The following is a 16,113-nucleotide window of genomic DNA, read 5'->3' on the forward strand; positions in this document are numbered from 1 at the left end:
TACTTAGGGCCGAAGTGTGGCCCCAATTGACGTTTATAGGGACAAAAATAAGGACAGTTCTACTGAATACTTATTTTGTTTTGCAGGTTTACATTGTATTCAGGTTGCAAGTTTTAATTTTCTATGCCTGTATAATTTGTTTTTCATGTATGTCCTTAATAAAAAGCAATAAAATAAAAAAGTGCAAAAATAAATAAATAAAATGTTATGCATCTAGCACTCTATATCATCCGTAGAATAAGTGCAAATTCTCCAATCAATGTGATAACTGGAACCTCTGGGGCTGTAGATTGGATATGAACATGGGATTTTCAAAGGCAGAAAGGGAGCATAAGAGGTGTGCAGTTTTGCATTTTGCATTTACTGTAACTCATTAGCAAAGGTTAAACTCGTAGTGATGAGGAGATCATCTGACAAAATACAGCACTTTATTTTTGTATGGTCTGCTCCTTTAAACTTTAATTTAATGAGATTGAGATTAACTCCTACGGTAAATACTGAGCCTATTTAAGGTACATGACATTTAGTTATAAGTTGCTACTGATGCAATGAATTCCTTATGTCAACATATAATATATCCTCATAGATAAACACAGAAGCTTTTAGCTGCTACATGTTGTCATGTTCTATACACTTTGTACAATATGGTATAATGTATGTCTAATTCATGATACAATAGCAAGGACTCCTATGGATACTAATGTTATATTATTACATTGCCTCTGTAGATATTACTGAATATACAAACACCTCCAGTCTAATAATACTTTTTTTTACTTCCCCTACAGTAATTCAGATTGTATTTCTGACTTATTTCTCTGCTGAGAGGTTTTCTCCTCCTTCTTGTGTGTATTCTTCCTTCTGCTCAGTTGTTGGGAGTATTCATTTCTGTACAACGTCTTCAGTCACCTGGCAAGAGTGTGTGTGCGCCTGTAATAGAGGCAGTGTCTGTCAGAGTCACCTCCCCAGCTTGCAGGATAGCAGTCACTTTCCCACTAGGGCTCCTGCCTGCACCTTTATTGTAGCCCTCTCTGGATACCCTAGGAAATCTTCCCGGATACTCTGTGAAATCTTTCATGGAAACACAGGAGACAGCTGTCCTCACGTTTGAAAAGAAAAGTATTGAGCTCTGACTCTGAGGGTGCTGCTCCTCTGCAGGTGCCCCAGGCATTGTTGTGGTTTGTGCAGCTTTCCAAGAAGTATCTGCTAGTAAAGCGCTGCACATCATTGTTATAAGAAGCATTTAACCTCCTGGCCCTCTCTGCAAACCATTGGCTGAAGTAAGTTTGCAAACGATGTCCCTCTTTTTGCATTATTTCTAGAATAGTGAGCTTAGGCTGCAGAACTAAAACATGACTTTATCTTTGCTGACTGACAGGAATATGGCTTATTATAAGCAGTAAGTTACACTGCAGGATGACAAAAGGCTCATGAGTTTTTTTCCCTTTCGGGTCTACAGCAGAGAGTTACATGGAGCTGAAAGTTTCCTGAAAAAGGCGCAATCATCAGAGAGCAGCACAGGAGCCTGTTGTGCTAAGCCTCATTATTAGGTTTCCTGTCTACACATCACAAGTCTGTTCTGCTCGTGTAACTTGGCACTGTGGTCTCTATTGTTGCTATCACTTTCTTTTACCTTTGGACTAAATATAGTAATGTGCGGTTTGTAAATGAGCCCGTGGTGCTATTTTTACCTGCTCTGGTGGGTTTCATTTGTAGAGACAAGGAGGCTGAATGCTATTAGACTGCTCGGTTGCTGATACTGTCAGTGTGCACTACAGATAAGCTACACACAGCTTGTGCCCTATAGCACTGCAGGGAACAGACGACCGATATCAGAGGTCTGATAATCTGGAATTGAAGTGTTGGGCCCGAGGGACTATTATGGCAGTGTTGGTTTAATGCTGCTGTTTGCTAATACATGGGCTCCCTGCGAGAGGTTCCTGCGCCAAATATTAGATCCACCTGTCATGAGACATAGGAACAAGATGCATTTCTTCAAGACCTATTCCTACGAGATCCAGCTAGATCACAGGACTGAGAGCATGCCAAGCTCTATCCAGGGCATCAGATGGGTATGTAATGGTTTTACTTGTGTGTATGTATTCATACCCAGGACATCAGATGGGTATGTAATGGTTTTACTTGTGTATATGTATTTATACCCAGGGAATCAGATGGGTATGTAATGGTTTTACTTGTGTATATGTATTTATTTATACCCAGGGAATCAGATGGGTATGAAATGGTTTTACTTGTGTATATGTATTTAAACCCAGGGCATCAGATGGGTATGTAATGGTTTTACTTGTGTGTATGTATTTATACCCAGGGAATCAGATGGGTATGAAATGGTTTTACTTGTGTATATGTATTTATACCCAGGGCATCAGATGGGTATGTAATGGTTTTACTTGTGTGTATGTATTTATACCCAGGGCATCAGATGGGTATGTAATGGTTTTACTTGTGTGTATGTATTTATACCCAGGGAATCAGATGGGTATGAAATGGTTTTACTTGTGTATATGTATTTAAACCCAGGGCATCAGATAAGTATGAAATGATTTTACTTGTGTGTATGTATTTATACCCAAGGTATCAGATGGATATGTAATGGTTTCACTTGTGTGTATATATGGTATGTAATGGTTTTAATTTTGTGTATGTATTTATACCCAGGGCATCAGATGGGTATGTAATGGATTTACTTGTGTGTATGTATTTATACCCAGGGCATCAGATGGGTAAGTAATAGTTTTACTTCTGTGTATGTATTTATACCCAGGGCATCAGATGGATATTTAATGGTTTTACTTGTTTGTATGTATTTATACCCAGGGCATCAGATGGGTATGAAATGGTTTTACTTGTGTATATGTATTTAAACCCAGGGCATCAGATAAGTATGAAATGGTTTTACTTGTGTGTATGTATTTATAACCAGGGCATCAGATGGGTATGTAATGGTTTTACTTGTGTGTATGTATTTATACCCAGGGCATCAGATGGGTATGTAATGGTATTAATTGTGTGTATGTATTTATACCCAGGGCATCAGATGTGTATGTAATGGATTTACTTGTGTGTATGTATTTATACCCAGGGCATCAGATGGGTATGTAATGGTTTTACTTGTGTGTATGTATTTATACCCAGGGCATCAGATGGGTATGAAATAGTTTTACTTGTGTATATGTATTTATACCCAGGGCATCAGATGGTATGTAATTGTTTTACTTGTGTGTATGTATTTATACCCAGGGCATCAGATAATTATGAAATGGTTTTACTTGTGTGTATGTATTTATACCCAGGGCATCAGATGGGTATGTAATGGTTTTACTTGTATGTATTTATACCCAGGGCATCAGATAAGTATGTAATGGTTTACTTGTGTGTATGTATTTAAACCCAGGGCATCAGATGGGTATGTAATGGTTTTACTTGTGTGTATTTATTTATAGCCAGGGCATCAGATGGGTATGAAATGGTTTTACTTGTGTGTATGTATTTATACCCAGGGCATCAGATGGGTATGTAATGGTTTTACTTGTGTGTATGTATTTATAGCCAGGGCATCAGATATATATGAAATGTTTTTACTTGTGTGTGTATTTATACCCAGTGCATCAGATGGGTATGAAACGGTTTTACTTGTGTGTATGGATTTATACCCAGGGCATCAGATAAGTATGAAATGGTTTTACTTGTGTGTATGTATTTATACCCAGGGCATCAGATGGGTATGAAACGGTTTTACTTGTGTGTATGTATTTATACCCAGGGCATCAGATGGTATGTAATGGTTTTACTTGTGTGTATGTATTTATACCTAGGGCATCAGATGGGTATGTAATGGTTTTACTTGTGTGTATGTATTTATACCCAGGGCATCAGATGGGTATGTAATGGTTTTACTTGTGTGTATGTATTTATACCCAGGGCATCAGATGGGTAATAGTTTTACTTGTGTGTATGTATTTATACCCAGGGCATCAGATGGGTATGTAATGGTTTTACTTGTGTATATGTATTTATACCCAGGGCATCAGATGGGTATGCAATGGTTTTACTTGTGTATATGTATTTATACTTAGGGCATCAGATGAGTATGTAATAGTTTTACTTGCATGAATATATATGTATATACAGTATATAGGGCATCAGATGGGTATGTAATGGTTTTACTTGTGTATATATATTTATACCCAGGGCATCAGATGGGTATGTAATGGTTTTACTTGTGTGTCTGTATTTATACACAGGACATCAGATGGGTAATGTGTGTGTAATGATTTTACTTGTGTATATGTATTTATACCCAGGGCATTAGATGAATATGTAATAGTTTTACTTGTATGAATATATATGTATACCCAGGGCATCAGGCAGCCATGTAATATTTGTATGTGTAGCTAAATGTTTTTAACACTATCTAAGGGGCATCCAACTGGTATATAGTATGTAGCATCTTGTAAATCTGTTCAGCATGTATGGGTTGTTTGTGTGTTCACATTCCAAATGCAACCTGTGGTATTGTAGTTTGTATATATTCAGGGGCAGAAAATGATACCTAGTGTATATGTCTGGCTCATTCTGTGCTGCAGATTGGCACACAGAGTGTGCTCATATATTTTATCCACTACATGAGATAGGCAAGTGATAAGTCATGTGTGTAGTCCTGGGTAGCAGATGGGTACTTCTGTGTATTACTTCAAGATGGGTGTGTAGTTAATTTCATCAGCAATAGCATCAGGTGGACCAGTATGTTTCATGAACTGTCATTGAGGGTATCAGGTGGGCATTTCGTTTATGCTTGTTATTCAGGGTGTTGTTATGCTGGGTGTGAATGAGCACTTCAAGCATATGATGAATATTCAATCCAAAGCATCAGTTCAACATGGTTTTGTTTCCTTGTATGTAAATACATAAAGCTCTTTCTCAGAACATCAAAACATGAATATTTTTCAAGTGAATTTTTTTTAGATTTGAGAGGTAAATTTAAAGCAAAGATGCTCAATAATCTGCACTTCTATAGTAACATCATACAGTACCTGTAGTAAAGTTTTTGTCCAGTTTGTATCCCCTACCAGCCCTAGTGTATATTATATGTATCCAATAAGAAATAACTTGTGACACTGTAGAAAGATCGGTTCGGACTGCTCATGAGAACTAGTAATCACATCTAAATCGACTCTATTCCTCTTGTAGGTTTCAGTAGTTATTAGGGTGGTCACACACAGACCAAGCATTCTTGAATCTAAATAAAATAGACCTTTTTTTAATAAATTATTCTTCCCTCTTTTGCCTTTCAACTTTAAATGATAGCCCCTTTTATAAAGATTTTTTATACTGTTTATGACGTTGTTAACGTCTGTTCTGTCTCTATCACATTTAAGTTCATAATTAAGGTGACAGTGACCAGCCTGAGATTTTAATCTTAAAGATTTAGTTATGCATAGTAAAACACCATTGCAATATGTTTTCTTATATATAATATTATTTATTTTGGCTCCCTTTTATGTAATCCCGCACTGAAAACTGTGGCTTTTCTATTTCTCAGAACTGAAAAAGCAAACTGCAGACTCAAGGCATCTTTCGCTAATTGACTATAATTGATAAGAACTGCAAAACAACTCACCTTATAGTAACAATATGACCATACCTAGCCTTGTTAGCTGCAGACTAAAGCACAGATTGGCTACTCCAAATGAGGCAAGTGGTGGGTGGAGTTTAGCTACTTAAAAACAAATTACAGCAAACAAAATTATAATTTATTTTAATTTTTTTTTATAGGGGAGCCTCTAATGGAGTTTATCTCCATGTTTAAAATTGCTTGTCTAACAGCCTGGGACCTCATACATAGTTGTAGTTTACAGATAGATAAAAGTAAATTCAGCTCCCGGATTGAAGGAGCTTAAAGGGACAGTATACACCAATTTTCATATAACTGCATGTAATAGACACTACTATAAAGAATAAGATGCACAGATACTGATTTGAAAATCCAGTATAAAACCGTTTAAAAACTTACTTAGAAGCATCCAGTTTAACTCTGTTTAAAATGTTACTGGAACACCCACTGCAAGTAGGATATAGCAGACATTCCCCCTCCCCCTTCCTTCACATATGAAAAGACCCTTTAAACAAACAGGAGCAAGCTGGAGTAGGTATACTTCGGTATTCTCCTAAAACTTTGGGGCTTGGTTAGGAGTCTGAAAATCAGAGCAATGTTATTTAAAAATAAGCAAAACTATCCATTTCATTTAAAAAAAAAAAAAACCTGTATGGGCTATATAAATAGATCATATACAAAACATTTATGCAAAGAAAAATCTAGTGTTTAATGTCCCTTTAATCATTAGTATAGATTCATTTGATTCACCTATGTGACTGATTTAAGGCGACAGTCTAATCAAAAATAAACTTTCATGATTCAGATAGGGCATGTCATTTCTTTCTAATTTACTTTTATCATCAATTTTGCTTTGTTCTATTGGTATTCTTAGTTGAAAGCTAAACCTAGGTAGGCTTATTTGCTAATTTCTAAGCTTTTGAAGGCCGCTTCTTATTTGAATGCATTTTAACACTTTTTCACAACTAGAGGGCGTTAGTTCATGTTTGCCATATAGATAACATTGTGCTAATGTCTGTGGAGTTACCTAGGAATAAGCACTGATTGGCCAAAATGCAAGTCTGTCAAAAGAACTGAAATAAAGGGGCAGTCTGCAGAGACTTACATGCAATGTAATGACAGAGGTAAAAAGTGTATTAATATAACTGTGTTGGTTATGCAAAACTGGGGAATGGGTAATAAAAGTATTATCTATATTTTAAGCAATACAAATTCTGGTGTAGACTGTCCCTTTAAAGGGCTAGTTAACACCAAAAATGTTGTTGTTTAAAAAGATAGATAATCCCCTTATTCACTATTCCCCAGTTTTGCATAACCAACACAGTTGCTTTCGGAATTCAGCATTGCACACAAGCGCTTTTTTGCGCTCGCATGCAATCCCGCCCCAGGAGATTGACAGCTCCTGCCCGCACGGGCACGGGCAGGAGCTGTCAATCTCCCTGGGACGGGATTGCATGCGAGTGCAAAATAGCCACCCAAATGAGGCAAGTGGTGGGTGGAGTTTAGCTACTTAAAAACAAATTACAGCAAACAAAATGTTAAATTATTTTAAAAAGTTTTAGACCGAACGTATGTTTTTTATTCAATAATTAAAATGAATGATTACATAAAAGGTGTTTGCTCTCCCTTTAAGTGATTGTCATTCAGGGTAGATCACTGATACCTAATACTCATGGGGGACATGTGCATCAACCAGTGCAACCATTTTTAAAGTTATAATTTCTGAATTTCTGAATTCCTGAATCACATCACAAATATCTTTTGTAGATGTAATTGGAAACTGCTGGATGCCATCTGCAAACCTAACAACAGGGGGACTATAGTGAGAATGTATAATAAACCCACACTTCTGTACCTTTTTAACTTATTGATTCTTCTGACCAGATGTAATCATTAAAGGACAACTCAATGCAGTAGAATTACATAATTAACAAGTGCATAATAAAAAGACAATGATTCAACACCTACTCTGAATTTCAAATAAGCAGTAGTTTTTTTTTCTGCCAAATTTTTTTTTTCTCCCATTACCCAGCTCACTGTATCATGTGACTGGCATCAGCCAATCACAGACTCGTATACATATACCCTGTGAGCTTGTGCACATGCTTAGTAGGATCTTGTTCGCCAAAAAGTCTGAATATAAAAAGACTTTGCAGAAATTGATAATTGAAGTAAATAGGAAAGTGTCTTAAAACTGCATGCTCTGTCTGATTCATAAACGTTTATTTTGACTTGAGTGTCCGTTTAATGTACTGGTGTCTGTATTTGCTCCAGTTGTGCCACTGAGACCCTGGAGCAAATAAATAAAAGGGATCCAGCCCCTGGCATCACTTGCCTGATGGAGAATGCACAGAAGAATGCTGCTGAACAGCAGATCTATTCTGGCCCTCTGTAATGTAAGAAATGGTACAAAAGTGGCTTTATTGCAAAAGTCACAACTGAAGTATAAATGTGATCTCTTTGGAGTCACATTGGTGTCATGTGTGCCTTTGGGGTTACCATACAATTACTGGTCTTCAGATTACACTTGAAGTGAGTAAAGATGACACTTTTTTGATAACGTTGGCTGTTGATAGGCTTCTCAATAGACACAAGTCATGGCAGCTCTGTCTACTGGATGATGACTTGATAGGTGTTGTGATTATAGCATCTACTGTGTGAATAATAGAATTCTCTTGGATTTGCTATTTCAGTTTTTACAAATATTGCATTTTTGAAAATCCAATTAAGTTATGTAAATTAAGCTTTTAAACCACCAACAAAAACTGGTGAAGTCTTGGCTCATGTAGCTAATCACATACTTCATCATTAACATGGGACCATTTGAAGATAATATCTCCACTGCTGTTCTAGTGATAGCTCTTTTTGACTTAAAGGGACAAGATACCCAAATGTTAAAACACTTGAAAGTGATGCAGCATTGCTGTAAAAAAATGACTAGAAAATATAACATGAACATTTATATGTAAAAAAGAAAGCTATTTTACCTAAGTATTCACACCCCATTGTAAAGGACTTTAAGCAGCCAATCAGTATGCCTGTCCTGGGACTTGCAAGGGAGTGTGCCTCATGCACACTCATGTTATTTCCCTATTCCATTTAAAGAAGTTTACTATGAGTTAAGTGAAATCTCATGAGATCTCAGTAAAACAGTTCATGACCTCAGCACTGCTGATTGGCTGCTGTTCATGTCTTCCTTTTTTTTACCTTCAGCTGAACAGCAGCTGAAGTATAACTTTTTACACAGAACTTACTCTGGTGAGCTGAGGAAATTGTGAGGTAAAATATCTTCCTTTTTTACATAGAGATGTTCAGGTGATATTTTCCTGTCAGCTTTTTACAGTTATGCTTCATCACTTTCAAGTGATTTAGCATATGAGTATAATATCCCTTTAACACTTAACATGGCAATAACAAAAGTCAGGGAAGTGTTAAAAGGGCAATACACATACATCTACTACGAAAAAAGCTGATTTAAACATGTTAACAATATTTTTTTTTCTGCACAAATTATCAGTTGCTTATTGGCTGATAAATAACAGGAACAATTATGACTCGTGTTAATACTATAAAGAGCTATTTACATGAAAATAAGGAATTTTATTATTGAAAATTATTTACAGTAAATTTTGAACAGAAAAAAAAAACATTTCTGAATTGTTCAGACACACAGACTTGCTCACTAAATGCTGCTTAGCTAGACTGGATACAAAGGCCACTCCTCCAAACTTATTTATGCATTTTTTGTGTGTTTTGGTGGGTGGTCTAAGCCTCTTCTAAAATGTGTTTTGGAGTCATTCACAAGAGCGTACTTTTGAAGGGCAATGGAAACCACCAAAGGTAGTGGTGCTTTCAGCATTTTCCATCAACAGAACGCCAGACATTTTTTTAAGGTAAGTATCCTTTTTTTTTTTTTATAAAAAAATGTCTTCTATTTTCAAATTCTAAATATTAATACAGATACTTTAAAGGGACATTGAAGTAAATGCATGCACAGTGCATATCAGGAATTAAGCAGCACTTTGCAAAAGACATGCAGCCAAAATAGTAGTTTTAAAAACATTTACATTTATCCTTTCAATAGCAAAGTTGTAATTGTTTTGCAGTCCACAGACACATGTTTTTTAGTATTGTACAATTTATCTGCTTTGCTGTGGCTAATTAGAGTCAGGCGAAAGCAGGTTAAAAAACTTTGTGACTAATTAGGTAAGCAGGTAACATTTTTTGTAAAAGTGCATTACATTTTTTACTAAATATCATTAAATAACATTTTATGGGGGATTCAAATTTAAAAGGGAATGAAAGGTCAAAATTCAAATTTGCAATATACTTCCATAAGCAAAAATGCTTCTTGCAAAACGTATTACTGTTTTTTAGCGGCATACACACATATTCTGTGTGTGCTCGTGCACCAGTATTCAAGTTTAGAGAGCTGGTGGTAGGGTTGCCACCTCAGCCATGTTTTCCTGGACACTTATGAGTTACACATGCTGCAGGGTGTGCAGGGAGGAACATGTATGTTGTTTCTGGACAGCACTATTCATATTCCTCCCTGCACACCCTGTAGCATGTGTAACTTATAAGTGTTCTGTATTTTAAGGGACGGGTTGCAACCCTAGCTGGTGGTGATGTGTATAGTGTGTCTGTGAAGAAGACTTTATTTCTGTCATACAAACCACTACTTACTCTTTGAGAAGGTGTGGTTCTTGAAAATATTTGTGCATGAATCCTCACAGCATATGTGCATATGCTGCTAAAAAATTATCTTTACTAGAATAATTTTTGCTAATGAAAGTATTTTGCTAAAATTCTTCTAAATCTGAAATACACCTATGCACATTTTAATTTTGACAATGCTATCCCTTTAAGATAAATGTCCCATTAGGATGAAGCCTACTCCCACAGCTCTATAGCTGGACAGAGTAAAGTATATACATTATTGAAAACAAAAAGCAGTTTTATTTAGGGCAGGAAGAACTGTAATACACTTGGGATAAAAATACTATTAATCTTTATGGGTTAATAAGGAGCTGATAAGTTGACAAATATTGCTCATTTATCGCATGCTAAATATGAAGACAGCTTTTGGGAACCTATTCATCCAACAGTCTAAACCATCATATAGTTTGAAAAATGAAGACTCCAGAATAACAAGGAAAGTTTGCTCATTTAACATAATACTGCTGTAAAACCTTAAATCAGCTAAATTGTTAGTGAGTATATTATTACAAAAATATGACCTTTGCCATTTGAAATACCAACGCTGGGGAGGTAGTGTTTGTGTAAACTTTGACTTTTGCCTTGAAATATGTCTGTGTGTTAGGAGTTTTTCATGTGCATCCTGGTTTTTGTTTTCCTAGGAACATTTCTAGGGCACTAGAGTCTGCAGTACCTGCTCAGTTTATAGACAGATGTTCTGGCTAATGAGTGTGTCTGTGTTGTCACAATGTTGTAGATGTCTGTAGTGTAATTAGATGTAGTGTTTTTGAGAGGCTATCTATTCTAATGGCCTAGTTAAAGGGACAATAACGTTGAAATTAAGCTTTTGTGATTCAGATAGAGCATGCAATTTTAAACAACTTACCAATTTATTTCTATTATCAAATTTGTTCTGTACTCTTTGTATTCTTTGTTGAAAAGCAAACCTAGGTATGCTCAGGAGCAGCACTGGGAACTAGCTGAATGCATCTGGTGAGCAAATAACTAGAGGTATTATGTGCAACAACCAATGACTAGCTATCTCCATGTAGTGCAATGCTGCTCCTTTACCTAGGTTTATTATTCAACAAACGATACAAAGAGAACAAAATAAATTATATATTAGACTAAATTAGAAAGTTGTTTAAAATTTCATGCTCGATCAGAATCATAAAAGTTAAATTTTTGGTTTTACTGTCCCTTTAATAGAGCAGATGCAGTTAGCTGATTTAATGTGTGAGACTCTGATTTGGCAGAATCAAAGCTGTGTGCAATGGCTGTTTTAGGTGTATTGGGAATTCATTACTGTGTGTGTGTTTGTGTGTATGTACAGTGTGTGTGTGTGTTTGTATGTGTGTATGTATGTATGTATGTGTGTGTGTGTGTGTGTGTATATATATATATATATATATATATATATGTAAAGTGTGTGTTTGTATGTGTGTATGTATGTATGTATGTATGTGTGTGTGTGTGTGTGTGTGTGTGTGTGTGTGTATATATATATATATATATATATATATATATATATATGTACAGTGTGTGTTTGTATGTGTGTAGGTATGTATGTATGTGTGTGTGTGTGTGTGTGTGTGTATATATATATATATATATATATATATATATATATATATATATGTACAGTGTATATATATATATATATATATATATATATACACACACACACCGGCCACTTTATTAGGTTTACCTTGCTAGTACTGAGTTGGATCCCCTTTTGCCTTCAGAACAATAGATTCAACAAGGTGTTGGAAACATTCCTCAGAGATTTTGGTCTATATTGACAAGATAGCATCACACGGATGCTGTAGATTTGTCGGCTGCACATCAATGATGCAAATCTCCCGTTCCACCACATCCCAAAAGTGCTCTATTGGATTGAGATCAGTGACAGTGAAGGCCATTGGAGTACAGTGAACTCATTGTCATGTTCAAGAAACCAGTTTGAGATGATTTGAGCTTTTTGACATGGTGCATTATCCTGCTGGAAGCAGCCATCAGAAGATGAGTACACTGTAGTCATAAAGGGATGGACATGGTCAGCAACAATACTCAGGTAGGCCAGGGTGTTTAAACGATGCTCAATTGGTACTAAGGGGCCCAAAGTGGGCAAAGAAAATATCCCCCACACCATTACATCACCACCACCAGCCTGAACCATTGATACAAGGCAGGATGGATCAATGGTTTCATGTTGTTTACGCCAAATTCTGACCCTGCCATCTGAATGTTGCAGCAGAAGTGGAGACTCATCAGACCAGGCAACATTTTTCCAATCTTCTATTGTCCAATTTTGGTGAGCCTGTGCGAATTTTAGGCTCAGTTTCCTGTTCTTAGCTGACAGGCGTAGCACCCAGTGTGGTCTTCTGCTGCTGTAGACTATCTTGCCTTTCTATCATTTCCAACCAGTCTTCCAATTCTCCGCTGACCTCTGATATCAACAAGGCATTGTCATCCACACAACTGCCGCTGACTAGATATTTTCTATTTTTCGGACCATTCTCTGTAAACCCTAGAGATGGTTGTGCGTGAAAATCCCAGTAGAACAGCAGTTTTTGAAATACTTAGACTAGGCCGCCTGACACCAAGAACCATAAAACGTTCAAAGTCACTTAAATCCCCTTTTTTCCACATTCTGATGCTCGGTTTGAACTTCAGCAAGTCATCTTCACCACATCTAGATGCCTAAATGCATTGAGTTGCTGCCATGTGATTGACTCATTAGCAATTTGTGTTACCAAGCAATTGAACAGGTGTACCTAATAAAGTGGCCAGTTAGTGTATGTATATATATATATATATATATATATATATATATATATATATATATATATATATATATATATATATATATATATTACATACACACACACCAAAATAACAAAACTATTGCATTGAGCAATGCTACTTTTTTGGACTAACTATATATTTATAAATATTATAAGTAGACAAGCTTTTGGGATATTCCTTCCTTTCTCAAGTCTGAAGCAATACTAACCAATTCAATAGAATTTACAGATTATGTCTTGAAGCGCAAGATGGTTAAAAGGACAGGGAGTGTTACAGAGGTCTGAGTGCAGGGAGAGGAGGAGGGATGTGAAAGTTGTATAGATGCTGACAATACCCACTGTAATAAGACAGATAGGGGAGAAATATAATTATACATAGAACATTTACTGACATAAAGTATACACCTGGCATCAAGATGTATAAAGATGTGTAATTATGTAAACAGGGGGAATATACAATTGTAAAAAAAATTATAGTAAAGGCATAAGTGTAGACATAAGCTTATCTGTGTGCCCATAACGTGTGTGGAATATAAAATGTGATTAACTATATGAAAGTATATTACAAAAAAAAGTTTTGGTAATGTGTCAGCGCCAGCATTTAGTCCGGTATGTAACAAGTTGAAGTGCATTATCATTCTAATTTCAAATTATTTTCTTTCCATTGTGTTTTTGAAGTTGCCACTGAGAATCTTGAATTTGAGGTTTTGGATGGAGTGGTCAGGTTGGGTGAAATGATGACCAACAGGAGTACAGTATTTTGTTTCTCAGGGATTTTTAATTGATTGTCTGTGTAAGTTCATCCAAATGTGCAGCGCAATGTACCATGTATACTACATTTGCAGATATACATATATATGACTTTTATCTGTACCCCCTATGCACTTATTATTTAGCTTTGTTGACAATGTAAGACTCTTCAAAGGTGCCACTTCCCTATTAGCAGCCCTTAAAGGGACACCCAAGTCAAAATTAAACTTTCTTGATTCAGATAGAATATGCAAATTTTAAACAACTTTCCAATTTACTTCCATTAAGAAAATGTGCACAGTCTTTTTATATTTACACTTTTTGTTTCACCAATTCCTACTGAGCATGTGGCAAGAATTCACAGAATATACGTATATGCATTTATAATTGGCTGATGGATGTCACATGATACGAGGAGGCATGGAAATAGACATGCCTACTCTAGAACCACAACTGGTTGTGTGGTAATCTCTGTATGATTATTGACGATTGAACAAGTTGGAATTAAAATGGCTCAAACCTGCACAACTATTAATAAACAGTTACAAAGAGCATTTTCTGATATGGGACAGGTAGGGTTACAAATAGCATGTCATGCTTTAAAATACTCTTTCGGCAGTTGGAGGGTTAAAGATAAATTTTATCTTTGTTGCATTTAAAAAAAATTAAATACGTTTTGACTATGTGTAAAAATTATGCTTTTCTCTCTCTCCCTAGAGAGGTCATAATGCAAATTCTGTAACCTAGTGTTTTAAAATACTGCAAATTGCCTAAACCAGATAATTGATTTGAAACATTTGAAACAGTTTGTTTTATGGCCTCTATAGAGAGACAAGTACAATTTTTGCACAAAAGCAAAAGGTCTTTATTGTCCCTTTAACACAAAACAGTTTTTGTTTTTCAAAGAATAGATGTTCCTGTCTCAAATAAAACAATTTTTCTTCCATCTTTGCTGGTTCCCCTCCCTGTCCTTAGGGGTAAATTCATTAAATTGTACAAAAACTTGCATTTCCAGTTTCATTAATATTAGTATAAAAAGCTTAAAAATGTAAGAAGTAAATAATTACTACCCATTCCTCAGCTTTGCACAACCAACATTGTTATATTAATATACTTTATAACATTTAAAGGGACATTCCAGCCTAAATTGGAATACGCATGGATACATTTCACTTTTGAGTAGAAGCATTTTTGTAACATACATGTATTAGCAAAACTGCTTCTAATAAAAGCTATAGCTGTTTCAAATGTGTATTTAAGTATGCACGGTGCACAAGCATTTTAAACACAGCACTTGCTCAGAGAGCCTAAGGTGCTTGTACCACCTAGTAAGTGAGTCAGTTTGTTAATTGCTGACATGATACAATCCCCAGCTGAAGTATTTAATATGCTAGGACACTGAGAATATCCAGCTATGCTTCACATGCACGTGCAAAGAAAAATGTTAGCACTAAAACAGTGATAACTTTTACTAGAAGCGTTTTTGCTAATACATGTGTATTGCAAATATATCTGTTCAAAGATGTCATTTATCTATGTGCATTTATATTTTGACTGGAATGTCCCTTTAAACCTCTACATTTCTGCCTGTTTCTAAGCCACTACAGATAGCCTCTTGCTATCACATTCTTTTTTATTTGCTTTTTACAGCAGGACACTGCTAGTTCATGTGGGCCATATAGATAACATTATGTTCACGCCCGTGGAGTTATTTAACGCTGTAACGACCAAGGACGTACAAGGTACATCCTACAAAAACCGGTCATTAATGACAAAGGACGTACTTTGTACATCCTTAGAGGTTTTAAGCGCTCAAAGTGATTGTGATGGGTTTTAAGCGCTGGAAGGGATCGTGATAACTTCCAGTCGCTTTCAGGGGTCTTTTTATTTATTTATTTAAAAAAAACCTAATTTCTAGCAAACTCGGTAATGGCAGACAGCTGCCAGTACCCAAGATGGCCACAAATAGGTAGAGGGGGAGGGATAGAGAGCTGTTTGGGGGGATCAGGAAGGTTGGAGGCTAAGGGGGGATCCTACACTGCTGAAAAAAAATATATAAAAACGTTTATTTTAGTACTGGCAGACTTTCTGCCAGTACTTAAGACAGGGATGATAATTGTGGGGTGGGAGAGGGAAGAGAGCTGTTTGAGAGGGATTAGGTAGGGATCAAGGAGTGGGATGTGTCAGGTGGTAATCTATAAAATAAAATTAACCCTACAAGCT

At 36.1% G+C, this 16,113-nt stretch overlaps 1 protein-coding gene across 1 annotated transcript in view; it reads left to right on the top strand.

The window, feature by feature from the left end:
- Positions 1-845: 845 nt before the first annotated feature.
- RAPGEF3 (Rap guanine nucleotide exchange factor 3) overlaps positions 846-16,113 on the top strand; it is a 379,471-nt gene continuing 364,203 nt past the window's right edge. The window contains exon 1 of the mRNA XM_053708263.1: positions 846-2,072. Coding sequence (XP_053564238.1) covers positions 1,899-2,072 — 174 coding nt within the window. The 5' untranslated portion in view covers positions 846-1,898. The remainder of the gene's footprint in view (positions 2,073-16,113) is intronic.

The sequence above is a fragment of the Bombina bombina genome, chromosome 3 (assembly GCF_027579735.1).
Source record: "Bombina bombina isolate aBomBom1 chromosome 3, aBomBom1.pri, whole genome shotgun sequence".
Taxonomy (NCBI): domain Eukaryota; kingdom Metazoa; phylum Chordata; class Amphibia; order Anura; family Bombinatoridae; genus Bombina; species Bombina bombina.